The sequence below is a fragment of the Anser anser genome (assembly GCF_964211835.1).
Source record: "Anser anser genome assembly, chromosome: 5".
NCBI classification, from domain to species: domain Eukaryota; kingdom Metazoa; phylum Chordata; class Aves; order Anseriformes; family Anatidae; genus Anser; species Anser anser.
In genome coordinates, this window is record NC_139725.1 from 54810109 (window position 1) to 54828988 (window position 18880).

The window sequence follows — 18880 nt, forward strand, 5'->3', positions numbered from 1 at the left end:
GCAGCATATGATAGAGTCCTGTCTGTTGATCTGGAAACCAAACTACCATGATGTAAATCAATTCTCACTAAGTAAAGTCTGGGGTGGTTCTGTTTCAGGGCTTTTTAAAATCCAATAGTAGAGAAGGTCATGCTATATTGTCCTAATGCTGCTAGTGTTTGCTATTCTATTAGAAAGCTTAGTGGCAGGTCTGCTGGATCCAGAAAGGCAAAAAGAGAATGTGATTCACACTTTCTGCCTGCTTGTTCTTGCCATTGTTTTCATTCTAAAATAATTTGTTAAAGGTTTGAACCAAAGCAAGGTTCAGTAATTCAGCATTATAAATGAGTCTGGAGCGGTAATGATGTTTGTTTCTACAACTTTTCATGTGAGGCTCTTCTCATTCTTTACAGGCAGGCAAATCTGAACTGTGAAGTGCAGAACTTCTATTTTTTATTTTATTTTTGCTCATGAGGGAATATAAAGGCTACTTTAAGTGAGCTTAAAGGCTATAGTTTGGCTTTATGATCAGCGTGAAAGTTTGGAGTGTCCTGATCACACATGAACTGACTGATACATTTAAGATTTATATTAAACATTAGGAAGACATACTCTACTATGAGGGTGATAAGGCACTGGCACAGGTTGCCCAGAGAAGCTGTGGATGCCCCATCCTGGGAAGTGTCCAAGGCCAGGCTGGACGGGGCTTTGAGCAACCTGTTGTAGTGGAAGGTGTCCCTGCCCATGGCAGGGGGGTTGGAATTAGGTGATCTTTAAGGTCCCTTCACTCAAACCATTCTGCGCTTCTATGATTCTATGATATAACCCTTTTTGTCTGGTGGGAATCAAACATCTTTCCAACTTATGCAATGCAGCGGATGGAGACAGAAAAAAGAAATGGATCACAAGAAGAAACCTGAGTGATCTGCCTTAAACGGTGGGGCAACAAGATGTGAGGAGGATCCCTAGAAGTGACTGAGGCATAGTAGAAGGTGGCAATGAAGGGGAAAAAGTTAGTGAGGAGCACGTTTAAAAGTATCATACATAGCTGACAGGTCAATGGCAGTTCAAGTTAAAATGTAATTCCGTGAGCTTTTGAAAGAGATATTGTATTTAGTTCCCTCATTACCAGTCACTTTGCCCACTGCAAATAATTTATTGTCTCCACGTTGGTAATTCCAGGACTCATTTAAATCATTGTTCATGAAAGCTGCTGAGGTGTTGCGAATCTCTCAAATTAACATAGTAAGTGCATTAATTTTGCAAATAACAAGGGGACAAGAAGATCCTTTTAACACATCAGAAATCAATTGCTTTTACTGGAATTACTTTCTGAAATGCTTCCATATTTTCTATGGGACTTGGCCATTCCATTGCATGTTACAAATATTATCCTGACCACAGAGACAATGTAGATTAAAATGCATGAAGTCTTAGTTTAGATGAAATTATTCCCCTTTTACTTGAACGTAAATGGTGACAGTATGAAGAGCTAGTGAATGCTTTCTGTCGTCAACAGAAAGATTTTCATGACCTTTTCAATGCAGTCACAGAACAATAATGCGCTACTCTCTTCTTGTAAAGCCAGAATTTAGGGCTTTTTCAGTATGTCCTAATACAGATGTCTGCAAACTTATGGTTACTCACTGATGCAAACAGGATTCCCCAAATGAGGGGGTAATTCCCCAAATGAGAGCTTACAGAGGTAAGCTCTGTACTAATGCATCTCAGAACGTTTGCCTTCCAGGATGCATTAGAGCCTGGCAAAGTGTGAGTTCTGCAGTTTTAATGGAGTTCATTAATATGTCTGTTCAGAAACAGAGCAAGCCTCATTCTTGAGCCAGAATCTGAAATGGCTTGTACATATCTGGAGAAGAGCTTTTTTATTCACGAGGGATTGGGACCATTTGTGCATGAACAAAGCTGTGTTAACTACAAGCACAAATTCAGCTATCCATTGCATATGTGCAAATTTTAAGGTGTGAATGTGACAGAAGTCTGTGGTACAGCCAACAAAAATGGCTCATATAATTCTTTCCTATTGTCAGGAATGAGGCCATTTGCTTTGAAATGTCATAAGAAAATAGGAATAATGTCAGGCTGTATGTTATAGGTAACCTAAGTAGAGTATATAACATTTGTGGGTTTTTAATACTGCTTCTCCTATTTCTTCAGATGATTTCTGCCTAATGACTTTAGACATATGTTCTTAACCAGTTGGGAAAAGGTGACACTGGCATTTGATCTAATTACCAATTATTAACCAAAAAATTAAAGCCATCCCTGCAAAAATGACGGATTTTTTCTTGCCTGAATAAAGCTGGGCTGGAATGAAAATTAATGATATAGATCTTTTATTGCGAACCCCTCTAAATCTTGACTGCAATAGATGTTAGCAAAGTTGATAGTAATATTGTCTTTACAGTGGTCTGTCTTAAGTATTAATTCACCAAAATATTGTCTGGAGAGTGCATGAACCACAGAAATTATTTCCACTAGTCACATATGCTAATAAAGTATCTGAATATTAAAGCAGTGTATGCTTAAGAGTCTGGATGTTTGAGACTTTGAACTCTCTTATAATGATTTGATGTTGCTGATTTAGTTTCCATATGTTAAGTGACTTTTTAAAATGTTAAAATTATTTTGCCTTATATATCCAAATCTCTTTGAAGACATTGCTGATAAAGAGAATTCCTCTTTCCAGTGCAAGCAGGTATGTCTGTGAATAGTAATGCATTGCTGCAGTAGTCTGGGCTATACTCTTGAAACAAACACCTTCAGGAAGCTGTATTAGCAATCAAATTCTTCTGTTCTTGCTACAAATTGCCTCTGCTAGGTGGATGTTTGCTTGGTTTCTGAGTTCTTCTAAAACTGTCATATTAACATTAAAATAATCTTAAAAAAACAATTTATGCATTAATTTTACATTATTTCAGAAATGATGAGCACAACTGTTGGAATTAATCAGTATGTCTGTGCAAGTCAGTTGAAAACTATCTGATCTAAGTGACAGACTTGACTGTAAATAACACAACCCTTGTAAGCACCTCATTCATTAACTTGCCAGTTGACCTTTGGTGAACACCTGCACTTTCATTTGTAGCCACCATTACCTGTCCTTAAAATTTAGGAAGGGACTGTTTTTTTCCCTGCATTGGTACATTCTCTTATGTAATGAGACCCTGATCAAATCAACATCTCTAAATACTAACAAGACGTACATACTGAAAATTAGTAAGTGGACCAGTTCCAGGGACTCGTGTACATCCAGTTTGTAATTTTGTGTGTTGCAATGGCTAAGGTAGTCTATTCTATTTTAGTATGAACATAGGAATGTAAGCAAAGCAATACCAGTCCTTCCTAGCTTAATTGACAGCTGAATCTGAAACCTTTGTAACAGAATGATAGCTAGGATCACAGCTTAAATGAGACTTTCATAATGAGTCAGTATTTCATTTGACAAGACTGAGGCATTCAGAGACCTGTCTAGTAAACTTGTTACATAGCAAAACATATGAAGATTTTTCTAAAGGTTAATTTAGGCTTATTTATGTTCTAAGTGTCATTTTACAGAGACATTATTAGAAACCTGCATATTGTGTATAAAAATGGAGCATAACAGTTACCTCCAATCAAGAATTGATGCAACGTGATATCTTTACAGACCATTGTCTGAAGACTGCAAATTAAAATCTGAGTTTTGTGGGAATTAAATATATATATTCCCCTCCCTTTTAATAGCAACCCCATTTTTAAACTTTTGAAGATTTAATTTTTGCTAATAGTATCAAAAGCAAATGCAAGGTAACCATGTAGGAAAAAAGCTGCAGTAGGTTGTTATGACAACTGGAAGTTTCTTTATGTAGAGCTCTGGAAGATATGCTCATTTTTGGGTCAAAGCAGACAATATTCAACAGTTCTAGTACTGAAGAAGTGTGCAAAGCTTTTATATATCTAAAAATATGCATTTTGATATACTGATGATAAGATATTCAGCAAATTATTTTGATTAAAAATAATCAAATCTAAGGGTTTTCAACATTCCAAGATTCATAAGAAAATGTTAGGTTATTAATTAAAAAAGAAAAAGAAAAGAGTGTAAATCTGATTTTAAACAGAATTTTGGGTTTTATTTTAATTCCAATTAAGGCTGTTTCCAGAGCATTTTGTTGTCAGTGAGTAGACTCCAACATTTTGGATCAAAAATTACAGTTTTCTGTGCAGTTCTCGTTGCAGCAAAGGGTGAGTTTTTCCATTACAATGGAGTGCATTTCTTCTAAGTCACTTTGTTGTTAGATCTCAGCCAGCCTTTAAACTGCTCAGAAACACTCTGCCTAAGCACTAGAGCCAAGCCCACTGGAGCTGGTAGGAAGTGCAATTCATTTCAAAGTTCTCAGTTTACCCACAGTTGTGTAAGTCCTTCAAGCACAGTTCACTCTCCAAATAGCTACATCCAACTGTTCCAGTGCCCGTTCTTGCTCAGATACTCTCTTCCCTCCTGCCTTTAATGAAAATTTTATCAAATCTTATCCACTACCCTACACTTAATGCAGTTCAGTGCAGTTCATTTTGGAGCATTTAATTTGACCTTTCTGCTTTACAATTAAATTCATCCCTTTAAATATTACAGGTGTTCCTCTCTGACTGGATTGCCTTTGGAAGTTCTCTCTCACTCTCTCCTTCTCTCTCTTATTTTTTTTAAAGAAATTTTAATGTTTGCTAAATAATGCTTTGCTTTTAATACAAGAGTGTCTAGCCCAATTTCTTCAGCAAGACAGTGTTGCCTTAAAACCTTCTGAGCATTGCTTCATTTTGTTGTTCTCCAGAAAATGTATTGTATTTCCAAATTAGTGGGAATAATGTCTATTTCTAAGGTGCTAGCTGTCACACAGCAAAGTATCCATTTCACTAAACATTACCTTTATTTTTTTATTTATTTATTTTTTTTTTTTAGAGCAAATTATCTGTAGTGGACAGGAGACATAGCAAGCATTGCCTCCAGTCGTTTTACCTCACTTGGTTCTCCTTGAAAGCCTTGCACAGTCCTAAGCATTCCAGCAGATGTTTAACCTATCTGTGTAAGATCCAGGCATATTCAGGACCAGTAGAATGAGAGCTTGGTTTCTTTATTTTGTGTGACTGGTAATTGCAATTAGTTAAAAATCTATATATATTTTTTTCCTTTCTCTATTGATTGTTGATAGGTCTATATCTTGTAATGACAAATAATTGTGCCAGTGCTGCCAGCATTAAATCAGTCTGGATTCTTTAAAAAATGGTAGGTTTTAGTGGCATGAAAAGAACTTGAAATGGTACTGTGGTGAGTTACAGACCAGAGACATTTGAGACATTCATGCCTCTGTACAGGAATCTGCGTTGTAGATGGTCTTTGCATTCAACCTCTAATCCAAATCCAAAGATTTAAAGGATTGAAAATCCTCTAAATTCCCATTAATCTCATCAGGCTAAGAAAAACTTTTATCTGTCTTGCAAATAGAGTGACCAAAGACAATGCAACAAACAGTGGTGCCATCTTCCTTGCATGCAGTCACAAGTCTGATCTATTTAATTTATAGCTGCATGCTAGACAAAGCTATGCTAAGCTTGTAAAAAGTGTTGAATGTCAGAGGAAAGGGAGGTGTTTTTTAGCATAGCTCCTGCACCACCCTGAAAATGGAGTCACTGTGCTCTGACAAATGCTACAGCTGCAGTACGACTAGAGCCAGCCAGCCGCTTCACATGCAAGCTCTATTTATAGCTTAAAAATGAATTACAAATTAAGGGAGAGAAAAAATGTAAGCTGAACATGTTTTAATAAACTAATTTTAAAATTATTTTTTGGGGTAAGTACAAGAGAAGAAAAGAGACTTTCCATTCCACACAGGCCCTTATTACAATGGCCAGTATCATACTATCAGAGCACCTTCCATTAGTGTGTCATTAGCATTAGTTGTAAGCTGTTGGCTTTTGTATGATTTGTTCCCTAGCATTAAAAAAGTACACTGTGGACATGTTGTGTGTATATTTAAAGCTGCTAAAAGAAATGTACCAGGGACTTGTAGTATTAGATGATAAGACATTTGGTTGCCCTTAATTCCCAAAGGACTTTTTCCCTTTCAGCCTCCCATGAAGACAAATTTTACTCTTGCTGAGAAGAGTCAGAGAAGTGAAGCTGTAGACTGTGATCTTTTTTCAAGGGTTTTAAGTGATCTTTTATTTATCCACAGTTCAGACAATGGACTACTTTGAAGAGAGGAATACAAAATGATATGGAGGCTGATCTACAGAAAACAGATTTGTGGTCTAGTTAGAGCATATACATGATAGCATTTTCTCCATGTTGGCACTTAGCACTAAAAGCTTGTTGTATCACCTGCCTGAGAGATTGTTGTCCTCAGCCAAGAGAGATGGAGCTACTTGAAAACAATAGCATCTGTGAATAACAGTTTCTTTATCAGATTAGTGCTTAGTGACCAACCGCGGCTGCATACCTTGACTGTCAATGAGTCCTCAAAATGCTTTCTGTCCTCTGCCAACATCCTCTTTTTCTTGCTCAGCTTCTGCTTTAGCCAGCTGCTCCATGAGCTCTTCTTCACACTCTGTGCCTTCTCTGTAGCCGTGCTGTAGGATGGGTAGAGCTGTATGTCATCTGCATTACACTAGCATTTGAGTCTGTCTCAGTATCTCCAGTTCACTTTGTAGTCACTTGGTGAAAACAGCCAGCAAAATAATTGATCCTTCTGAGAATACAGATGAGGAGTCTTAGTTTCTTCCACTACTCCTTTAATCTGTGTGTTTTCAGGAAAGTGTCAAATTCTTAAACCTGTCCTTCTTTGAGGTGGGATAACAGTATCATGTAGTTTTCCAAATTAGATATACCCTTTTTCTCTCTCCCTTTTTTTCTCTTACTCTTTCCCAGCCCCTATATTATTATTACTACTGTTTAGCAAAGGAGAAGGAAAAATACATAAGACAATTTAAAAGAGAGAGGAAAACTGAATGGAAGAATGGAAAAAGTTTCTCATGGAATATCAGTCTTGGAATAAAAAATGTGTTTTGTTTTTTGGTAGGTGGAAAGAAAATATTTCCCACTCACGGAATTCTGCTTTATTTTAAAATTAATGATATTTTTGATACCATTTTATTTTCTTTTGCTTAAATCCATCCTAGCTTGATGCTAGGTGAGTTAACACTTGAACCACACTCTGCAAGGCCTTGCTGTCTCTGAAGCCATATAACATCACCACCTTACTAGTCAATTCAGGCTACCCAAAATCCACTCTAGTGATGCTTCCAGGGGTTACTGTAGAGATCTTTCAGTGCAGCAGCATTTTTCTCATCATTTTTACGTCATCTGTAGTTCTACTAATCAAATGTTAAACATAGAGGAAATTTTAACTGGGAGGACTGGGAGGAAAAATTGTTGTCAAATTCATAAACCACAAGGGAGTAAGATGTTGCTATGATATTCTACTTCTCTCTCCCTCTCTTTTTCCTGTCCAGTGAGCTTATTTGAATTAGAAAATTCTGTGATAGACTGAATTGTTCAAGAGCACATTGGAAAACTCAATTTTTTGTACTGAATCAAATTTCTGGAGGCTTTGACTTTCATAAAAACAATTGGCCTGTAATAGGTTTGTGGAATTTCATTAGGATCCTTGTTTTAAAGAATTAGGCAATCACAAAGGATAAGGAAGAAATGAGCCTTTTCTTCTAAGCAATGCCATCTCCTTGATCATGAAGTCACCATTTCTCCTTGGAGGCCTCGCAAATGCAACCCTCTTCCCCCTCCTCACTCTCCTAGTCTGTCTCAGAAATAGTTACTGATGGTTGCTTCCTCTTTTGGCTGGCTACTAATAGCTGTGGAAAGGATCAAAGCTTGTTAGTGGAGTTGCTTCCCACCAATGTCTCTTTTTGTCTTGTGGGGAAGGAAGGTACCGTGTTTTAGTACTTGCTGGCCATGTTATAACCATCCTGTGTTTTCTTGAAATTTTGCAGTAACTTTGGGAAGGGTTGTGGGATTTCAGGCTAGACTTTCCCTTTATTGGCCTCTAATTTATTAGTCTGTTCAGAACTGGCCCTAGGAGACTTAGTGTTGCTTGTGAAGGAGATATATATTGTTGTTCACCATAACTCTAACACTAATTTTGATATCTCTGCTTTCGTTCTTTACCCCTCTCTAAGCATAATCTGCCAAAGACTTTCTATTTCTATTATACAGTAAATAAGGAAATGGTTGTTCCAGTTCCATGCTTCAATATGTCCTGGAAAAGTTTGCTTAAAAAAGCTTGCCTGCATATAAATGAGTTGGCATGGCAGTGTGCTTTAAAATGTGTTGTTATGAATAATTTGAAAATAACTTGGAGGAACAAATGGTAATTTCTTGACTTCTGTTGTCATAGGATGTTGGGAGATGGATAACTTGAATGGGAGGAAAGTATTTAGGTAGCTTTCTGTGGAAGTTAATTAAGCAATTTGATTTTATACCACGTATTTTTCCCTACAATAAAAATTATGGTAAATAATATTATTTGGAGGTATAAGACATACTTATGATAAAAGCTTCCAAGATACTAACATCAGAGCCGTAATGTCTCAAATGCAGCTACTTTTGCAGAGTGCTGCACACCTGTGTGTTTGTAATCAGAGTTGTATGTCATAGGAACTGGTGCTAAGCAGCTAGGAGTAAATGGGAAAAAAATCTTGTATGCATGTGGGTGTGTATGTGTTTGCACATCAGCTGTAATGGGAGGCTCATCGATTGCCTGTTCCTAACTCCTTTGTGCTGCAACAGTTGCAATTCAAATGCCAAGCAAAAGATTATTTTTTCCCTTCAGCTCCCATAGCCCCACCCCATTTCACTAGATTAAAGAGACATGTTCATCAGAGCTGTTTAAATACTCTTGCAGAAAGCATGCGACAGTATGTGCTGTTTGTTTTGGCAAATGACATGCATTTGTGTTTCTCATGCAAACAATTATTTTGTCTGTACTCTGCTGAGTTTAACAATGATTGACTAATACTTTGTATAATTATACAAAGTCATCCATTACAAATATTTTCCTTCAGGATTTAATACAAGCTTGAAGTAGTTTTAGTGTGTACATATTAGCTTTATTATTTATAATAATGCCACTATATGATATTTTCCTCTCTTGTAGATAGAAATGATTTTGCTAATTTCATACTTAATGGTCAGTAGCATATTCAGGATACATATTCCAGTCCTGATGAAATCAAATAGATATGTTCCATGATGTGGATTATGCAAATAAAAGATACATAACTCACTTCTAAAAACCTTAGCATAATAGTCAATTATAAATCATTCCATTAGATTTGTAGCACTGCATCCACTGCAGCTTTGAGAAGCTTCATCCATATAACTTGCTGTCTTATAGCTTAATGTATTAAATGTTTCCTTTTTAAGACAGTAATGTCTGCCAAATGAAACAACAGAACATGTTAATTCATGTTTAAAGCAAGCATTCAATTGTCATATTGCAGCACTACTAATTTCATGCTGAAGACTCCTTTACTACCTGTTACACATTTTAAATGGAAAACAAAACAAAACAAAACACAACAAAAACCAACAGACATGCTGTTAAGAGAAAGCAGTACTTACTTGAGAAGGATTCTGCAAGCTCTGTTCTGCTAGTCCAGAGTCTGAAATGATGGAGCCAGATTTAGAAGTAGCTTATTAGGTGCATGCTGCTTCAACAGTTACAGCTTTTCTATTTTTTTTTTTAACCGAAAGACAGGATCGTTTTCTTTTAATGAAGTCAGCCGAGAATGATATGCTGTCTGTGTTGCTATGAGAGCATAAACTTGAACAGCAAAGTCAAGCAATTGGTGAACAACTTATCAAGGGTCATTCGCTATCAACTTGCCAGTGCTTTTCTGTTTAGTCACAAACTTTAACAGCATCAAAGATGGTCATGGTATGTCACAAATGTAGGAAATTACTAGCTAGTCATGTACACTTGAGATTGAAAGTGATTGACTCAGTATTGTTTGTGAATATAAGTAGATAACTGGATAAAGCCAAATCTTTCAGTTGAAACACCCACTGAATTCCCCAAAAGGTGGTAAGGCTCTGATTAAAATCACAGTACAGTACCAGCTGCTTTAATTGGCTCTGGTGGTTGTATGTGATTTCTAGAGCTCCAGTCCTGTGAAAGGAGTGTAGGAACTGCCCCAAAGGGATCACACAAATGTGAAAAACAAACAAACAAACAAACAAACAAAAAAACACAACAAAACAAGTGTTGTGTTTCCCATTTGATATTCTGGGAGAAAAAAAATAAAATTTAAAGCATCACCTTATTTTTGAGTGTACAAAAACCATTGCAATTATAAAGCCATGGTATTATGGTTGTAAAATCATCCCTATGTACCTATATATTATATATACCTATATATAAAACCCTACTCACTTTTAGAATTTTTGTCACCATTTAAATTATGTAAATGCTTTTGTTAGAATTCTGCCCTTGTAAATCCTAATGCAAAATTATATGTCATAGTTCAGTAGTCAATTATATCTGCAATGTTGCACTGCAGAAGAGAAATAATTCTTTAATTTTATCCCTACATTTTGAAACATTGTACTGTAAAAGGTCTTTTGCCTAAAGATATTTTAGGATAGAGGAGATCTCCAAGGTATTTATCAACTGGAAATTGCACTGAGTAGTCAGGTTTTGGCTTGTCCTGATTTGGGTTGTCCAAAAGACTAGACCTTTTATTCTTCATGCTTGTGAAGACGGAGATGAGCTGTGTTATCAGCCATGCTGTGCATCATTAGCTTGCCAGCCTGAGGTGGGGAGATGACCAATGGTTAGCCACACCTCAATACCTTGACTTGAAAAAATAAAAGGTGGTAGTGGAAAGAGAAGGATAACTTTTATTTGTCTATATTGTTGTGCTGCTGCTGTTGAGTTCCTACATGTATCCCAGGCAGAGTGGGCAAGCTCAGGATCTTCCCCTTACAGTTACTCCACATATTCTGTCAGATTTTGGGTTTATCACTCCCACTTAGTTTTGAACATTGCACAATGTGCAAGACCTGGGTGTTCAAGCAGATTCTCTCAGCATCCTAACTCTTGAGAGTAGCACCTTAATTTCGACAGAAAAAACAGACCTTGCCTCTTAAAAGGCGATGATTAATGCCCCTGGGCTGACACTGAGTTCAAAACAAATTCTTCAAGATACAGAAATCAAGCCAAAGTTTGTAGCTCATGGTTCCTGATGGTAGATAGATTCCTGATAGTAGTAGAATGGTTCCTGTAGTCATAGGATCTTGTAACTACATCCCTGCTTGTGTTCCCAGCAAGGTCATTGCATAGCTACACAACTAGTTTTTCCATGATAAGATCTTATGACTAGCAGATTCATCCCACCTGGAGCAGGCTGATGAGATTCAAACCCAATATAAATGGGCAGATATTATACACTAGGACCTCCAAGACATGTATGGGAAAGGGAGGAAGAACATTGTATTTCTTATGAGAAATGGTGTTTTTTTCCAGGGAGCTGATGAGAGGAGAGGAAACATGGCTGCATTTGCAGCTGTTGCTTTAGCCATCACAATACTTACAGATGGGAGGTTAGAGGAACAAAATATTACCCAGTCATTTTTGTATCCCCCTTTTTCCTTTGTCTATTCCTCATGTAAAAATGCTTTTTCAAGTGTCAGTGGTCAATTCCAAATTGGCCCAATGAAATTACAGTTCCAGTTCCCAAATAAAAGTAAGACAAAATAGAGTAAATCCCCTTTGAACAAAACTTTTGACATGAACTACAAATAAACTCTTTCATTCTACATCCTTTTCCATTTCTCCATTTTTTTGCCTTGCTTTTCTTTGTGCACACCATACAATGCTGTACCAAACAAGCCTCCTTTCACTCTCTGCCCCTCCTTGAGCAGAGCTTTCCCTTGAATCCATAATCCTATTGTGATTTCCTGTATAAGGAAACATGAAGCATTTCAGAATGAATGGCTGGCACAGCCACTGGGCTTGAGGAAAGATACAGAATTCATGATCACTAGCCTGGCTGAGAAAACAGTAATAAGATTGATTCTAAGTATATCTTGCAGAACACTGCTATCTAACCACTCATTCTTTCTCTCTCTCTCTTTTTTTTTTTTTTTTCCTGCACCTCCCTCTTCTCTCAGTAAAATAATTGCTAACAATAACCTCAGAAGCAGTAAGAAAGGAAAGTACAGTCAAGGCTCAACTTTGAATTTCAGCAGTAATGCGACTGGAATCTTTGGTCTTGCCCTTTTAGAGCATTTGAATTGGGTATTTTAAACCTCAAAGTGAGGGGAGCAGGTCGTGGAAGGATGAGAGAACGGATGCAATGAGGCAGGTATTTCTGAAAGTTGGTGTCACGAAAGGTAAAAGCAAAAGTCTAGGGCAAGACCAATACCATTGTTCATTTGGACATTGTTTGTATAAGTTAATTTGTGGGTAACTTTATGAGAATATCATGCAATTTTTATTTCACCAAACAGAACACGTATTAACTCCTCCAGTACATTCTATTACTGTTCAATAGCTACAAATACTGCTTAAGTGCCTACAAAAAAAAAATAAAAAAATAATTAAAAAAATCATCTACAGGAGATCACAAGAATATATGTGAAAATACATGTGAAAGAAGTCACAATATTTGACAGATAATAGAAGCTTTGTAAAGCTTAATGCCTATTATTGCCACCTCCTTTCAGTGTCACCTTCTCCCAGTGTCATGTTTTAAATCCCTATTGTCATAAATACTCTCATCACCTCAAGCCTAAATATAAAATAGCCAAAGGTAAGAAGTTAGAAAACTATTTTATGCAAAATAAATCATCACTCTTTAAGAAAGACAGTAGTTTTCTCTCAAACAAACTGCTATGGAGTGCGATAAATTCTTCAGCATTTGAAATTTTTACTGAATCTGTTAAGTGTACACACGCACACATAAATATAGGTACATATGCATATGTTTTCATTTGTAAAGCAATTTATGCTTCCATGGGAAAAATGAAAAGCTCCCTTTTTCATTTACTTCTTCACAGTAAGTTATAGCTAAAAACAAGGTCACGGTAAGATAGTGAGTCTGAACGGTACCTTCTGGTTTTAAAAGGAGCCTATTTTGTGGAGTCCAAGCACTTTATTTGCTTCCAGTTATGATGTGCAGAGCTTGGAAGTGTGTCTTTTTTAAATCTTTCTTTGCTATTCCAAGGGAATAATGTTGCAAACAAAGTGAATGTTCACTTGTTTTTAAATACAATATTTTTCATTAAAGTGACCAACTGTTATGCTGAATATAATGTCTTTATTGGATCTTGCTCATTCTCCCTTTGTGGAGTGATAGAAGCAAGAAGTGTAGAGGAGGAAGCTTATTCAGCCATTGTGCATGGGGAGTATTTTCTGTTGCTCAACCACAACATGACTGAAGGGGCTTGATAATGGCCTTCAAAAGCTTCCCTGACAGTGTAATAATAGTGATGCAAAACTTCACAACTTCTAGAGTTTTAACAGAGAGAGAGAAAGAAAGCAGGCTTTGAAGTTCCCTTACTAACTCAAGACTTCAGAGGAAGACTGCCTCGGCTGGGAGCTCCTGGGGGACGAGGAGCCATAGGGGCTGGCCCTGGGGCTGGCAGGGCATCACCTCACAAACCAGGGCTTCTGCTTGCCCCATAGCGCCTGTGCAGGTCTCTCAGATGGCCATGGGGAAAGTCATATGCTCTTGGTGACTAGTGTAGCTTCTTAAGAGCAGAAGCATGATGAAGGATTAGTTCTGCAAATGGCTTATATTGGCACAACAGGACTTTGTGAAAAATATAAAGTCATCCTTTAAAAACTAAAGATCTGGCTAAAGCTATTTGCTGAATTTGACCTCAGTCTGAGAATGACCTTAGCCATTCTGAAACTGCATTTCTAAATAAAAAATAAAAATGCCCAGCATGTATACTGAAGACCTAAGTTGTACCTTGGCTGGGAGATTGTTCTGTTTTCCTAAGTCCTCTGACATGGTTCAGTAAAATAAATGTGTCTCATCTGGCTGCAGTGCTCATCACTCTGTCAAGCATAATCAAACATGGGGAGAGGAAAGGGGAGATAACCTTGAGAGAGGGGGTGTACTGCAAATTCAGGCAATATATAGCAAGTTCCCTTTCACGTGTGCACTAATCTTTTCTTCCACTGTGTTTATCATTCTCCACACATAGCCTGCTATCTGCACATCAGTCACGCTCAACTTTCAGCAGCCTGGCTATTGCACACCTACACACAGATTCCCACAGCCTTCATTCATTTCACATTTGTATTGGCATTTAAACACCTCTATGAAAACTATAGCATACAAAGAAAATTAATGTTGTTAATCGTGTGCTTGTGAAAAGACCTCTGCTGTGCTGAGAGATGGTCATTCTGTGTTCCAGTAAATCTTGGCTCAATTATATAAAAAAAAAAAAAAAAAAAAGCCAATGTGCAATGACTTTTGAGGAACATAGACTTTACTTTTGTCAAAAGTAACACATAAGAATTTGATGATGTCAGGCAGAGAACATTATAAACATGGGAGATAAAACACTGCCCTCTTGAAGCTACTGATCCAGTATAGCTTGGAGCAAAAATTACTTGACCTTGGGTCAGCACTGCTAAGAACATGACCTGTTAGCAATCTCAACCTTTAAATTTCAAGTGTATTTGGTTAACTCTGGAAATAAAGCTACTAAGCTGGAATGCTTTTAGAATTCATGAACTATTTTTGTATCCCATTCTTTTTGTCTGTTGCTTTGAGTCTTTATGGCTTTTCAACAAGATAGTGTTCTTTATACCATCTGTAACCAACATCTTTCCAATATGTTGCCAATGTTGTTTCTCTGGTTATTTCTCCTAAAATTGCTTGAAGAACATATAGGGAAGGCAAAATAGAAAATCATACTCAGGATGCCAAATTGATTTGTGGAAAGGCATATTCCTGTTAAGGTCTATTTAGCCAGCTTCTTGCTAAGTATATTTGCTGTGCATTGTTAAATTTGACTCACTTTAAAATGAGTCTCTTTTTCAGAGTCTTCAAGGTAGAAAAGGGATATTTACAGTCTTACATCCTGCTACCTAATGTGAGAAAATAGGCCTTCCAAACCATAAATATCTTGTCTTCTTTCTAAAGACAGAAAATGTATGCTACTTCCTAGAAATTCTTTTTTTACCAGTTTTCTAATTGATCTTTTCTAATCTTCAGCAAAAGTTGAAATAATAAAAAGTATTACCATGAAATACAGATGGGAAAGATTACTTGTGATTTAGACTTAATATTCTCATTTCTTGATAAGAATTAGTTCCAAAATGCTTGCTTGTTTGAATGACTGAAGAAATATTAATTACTTCAGTGTGGATGTTTCAGCCCAAGGCATAGGAAAGCAATTGTTTTTAGAGACTTACTTTGAGCTACCTACTTTTCCTTTTGAAGGGAATATGATGAACATATTTTTGTAGGTAGTCTAATTTACCAAGATCCCATTTGTCCAGAACCCCCCAAAAAGAGATATATCTTATGGGCTTATAATATTTCAGCTGAATGTATTTATTCATTCTTTTAATTGCTTTCCAGAGTAAATGACATAGGTACTAACTTCCTTGTTGATATACCAGAGATAGTTCAGTCCAGCTTGGTTGCAATGACAGTCCAAAAAATCATTTGTAGCAAATACTGCTAAGAAAGAATGCAACAATTTTTCTAGAAATTTTAACAAATACAGCAAATAATCCACCTTTGCTACTCTCTTCCTCAAGCACATCTGGTGTTTAAAACAGTAGACATGCTCTTTGTCCTTAAGTGTCTGTCAGAAAGAGCTGGACATAGAGTGGAAGTTCCAACCTAAACAACCCCATCAAACTAATTTTCTCTGTCACTGTAAGAGGTTGGTACAGGTCTTCTAGTAGGTACACAAAATGGCACAGGTACAATATATTTTATAGAAGTGAGAGGAAATGGTGCATACCTGGAACTAAACACTTTAGAAATTATTTGCTGTATATCAAATATATCAGTTTCAGCCTACTTGAAGGTCATATTTATTTTACATATTAGATTTATATATAGAATCATCCATATATTCTTATCTTCAAGTCCAAAGATATAACATATCCTTTCATGTGTTTGGAGAAGTAAATGTTGACTTATTCTGAAGGAATGCTCTTTTTCTGCATGTTGAGTCCATACAACCTACTTGTGTTGATGCTTTTTACCTAAAGGAAGGACTTAAAATGAGGTTGCCAATGGCCCTCCAGAGTTAGTTGTTCCTTCTGAGATATTATTTGATAGAAGTAACTGAAATTCCATTTTTGTCATGGCTGTGTCAACCACTTGGTGAACTAAAGCCCTTGAAATAAAATTGATATGCAGATAAACAAATAGTAAGTATGAAGAGAGGAAGGAGAAGATTTATTGATGTTTTCTTTGCAACAGAAATCCACAGTTTTTCATCCATTAGCACTATAAGTGTTATTGACAACTTGAGGACTAAAGAGGCAAAGTGGTTGTCCTCTTGAAGAATAATATGTGCACTGAGAGCCGTGCCAGAAGGACTGTTGTTTTTTTTCATTGTCTCACTGTCAGGTAATTGCAAATGAAAATTCCCTTAAAATGACATGTAATGGTAATTTGAGCTGTGTATTCCATGCACTATTTTACTTTGCACTGCTGTTTTTGTGGTAACTCTGCTGTTGTAAAGGAAATCTGTTCTGGATTAGTTCAAGCATCTTATGCTGGTCTTTAGAATCTTTTGGGATAAGTTTGTGGCTCTGATCCAGAGTTGGCTCAAGAAGAAAATTAAGTTCCTTCTTGTTGTGACTAACACACCAATTGATCTCTCCACCAGTCCTGTTCATCAGTGGCTGTCAGGTTTCACTGAAAGAGACATCTAGTATAATGAATAACAATCCTCTTTTAAATGAATTTTCTTAGTCCATCTATAGAAGAGGATTCTCTTTTGTATCCAAATCTGCAGTGCAAATGTTCTTGTTCCCCTTGCAGGTTGCCAATAATTTTGCCAAGAATTATGTAATATCTAATATCTGAAGATGCTGTCAGCTACCTCACTGTTTGGAGATGGGACATAAAAAGCATAGACTGAAAAGTGAAAGTTCTGTTTCAGGGCAGGTATCATTTATATTTGCTGATTTAGACTAAAACCCATCTCTCTTGAATATATTTGATTCTACTAATGAAAAATAATAATATCTGCCACAATTATCATTAAGCTCCTGAATGCAAGTGATATACAGGTGATATACACCTATAAAGTGGTCCCTTATAGGTGTATACATAAGCAAGACATACTAGTGCTTTCACTAAGCTTGTGGCAATGAGGAGTCTTGAAAAGTTCATCTGATTTCTCTATCCAAATGATTTTTTTTGATTAAATTGGAATTTTTAATCTTCCCAAAAATTCAATGAGCTTCAGAATTTTAGACAGAACTTGTGATTGAACTGACAGATACTCCATTTAAGATTGTTACATCAAAACACAGTAGGATAGCCCTGACAACTTGTCAGAAGTTGGCCACATAGTGTGGTCTTTCAGTCTTCCACACAGATTTTAGCAAAGCTGTGCTTTGCACAATAGTCTATATTTCATGTCTTAACACCTGAAGAATGACTCTGTTACTGCTCTCATCCTCAATGAATTTCTCTGAAGAAATATATTGTTTAACAAGTCTTTCTTCTGCTAAAAAAAAAAAAATATCTTTTTATTTCTGGCAGCTAATAAGACCGTCTCTTACTTGTGTGCTGTCAAGGGGATTGTAATGAGGCTGCATTAAAAGATACAGACTAGAAATTCACAATCAGTCTGGCAAAAGTGTTCAGATGCTGATGATGGATTGTAGTGATAGTGGACCAACAAAATAGTAACTGTCATTATTGTATTATCTGTATTTTTTGCTCTATAGAATGCTTTCTTTTCTCTTTTTGTGAATCATAAGGCTTCTATTTGAGTCTTAGTGTTTATTTTTCTCAATAGGATTGTGAATCAAAGTGTTTATGAATGGAGAAAGATTCTTTATGGGGAAAGTTGGATTTCCACTGTGATACAGTATGTTGTTACAGTATTTTGAGAATTAATAACTTCTAGGAAGATATTAGAATTCCTACTAGGAAGCATAAATGAATCTTCTATCCATATTGTTGGACGAAGTAATATTCGACATGGAATTTATGGGATATATACCTTTGGGGTCTTTTTATGTATGTATGTATGTATGTATTTATTTATTTACTCCCTGTACGAAGTTTTGGAATTCTTGAGTTTGAAACAGTGAGATAAGGAGGAAGCTGAGGAATAGAAGTATGTCAAGGAAGTTCAGACCAGTCATTTCAGTGCTCCCAAGAATGGCCAGACATATTATCTGAGATACAGTAGTCCTTGCAGTATGCAGTAGCTAGGTGGACTAGCACTGTATCAAATCCAAGAATGAACACAAATAGCTGTTGTAGATGAACTGCCTTCAAAATTGCAAAACTTGCCGGAAATAGTATAGTAGAACACAGGCTATGAGAGTCCATATAGCAGGCAGGAGATGCTTGGAGAGATTAACATGTTTAATCTAATTTTGTATTAAAAAATAAGAAAAACAGGTAGGATGAATTCATGAAGCTGATGAAGGAAGAAGGATAAATTCTCATCCAGTGTAGCACACTTGCCATATAGAAATCCTTATGTTTTTAGGGCAATTTGCTGAGGTTGCTTTGCTGATCTGAATGTAAATTCAGGTATTTCAGACAGTTATATAACTATAGAGGATGATCATTTTCAGAAGTGCTTAGTGCTACTGCCATTGAAAATTATATCAAATCCCCAAAATTTAAATGTTGCACCCAAGCATCCAGCATCAGACTG

The 18880-nt window shown here is 36.5% G+C and overlaps 2 protein-coding genes across 5 annotated transcripts in view; one reads left to right on the forward strand and one right to left on the reverse strand.

Annotated features, from left to right (window-relative positions):
• Positions 1-10010, reverse strand: part of BEGAIN (brain enriched guanylate kinase associated) — a 161298-nt gene extending 151288 nt beyond the window's left edge. For 2 of the 3 annotated variants that reach the window (XM_083840128.1, XM_083840127.1), the window contains exons 1-2: positions 9611-9791; positions 6474-6603 (exon numbers count right to left, since the gene is read on the reverse strand). In XM_083840128.1, the coding sequence (XP_083696254.1) occupies positions 6474-6521 (48 nt within the window). In that variant the 5' untranslated portion in view covers positions 6522-6603; positions 9611-9791. Of the gene's footprint in view, positions 1-6473; positions 6604-9610 lie in introns of all 3 variants that reach the window. The other variant, XM_083840129.1, reaches the window with a different exon arrangement.
• The window catches only part of LOC310901092 (uncharacterized protein), a 275956-nt gene that overhangs the window by 136130 nt on the left and 120946 nt on the right, over positions 1-18880 (forward strand). The gene's annotated exons all lie outside the window — the stretch shown is intronic.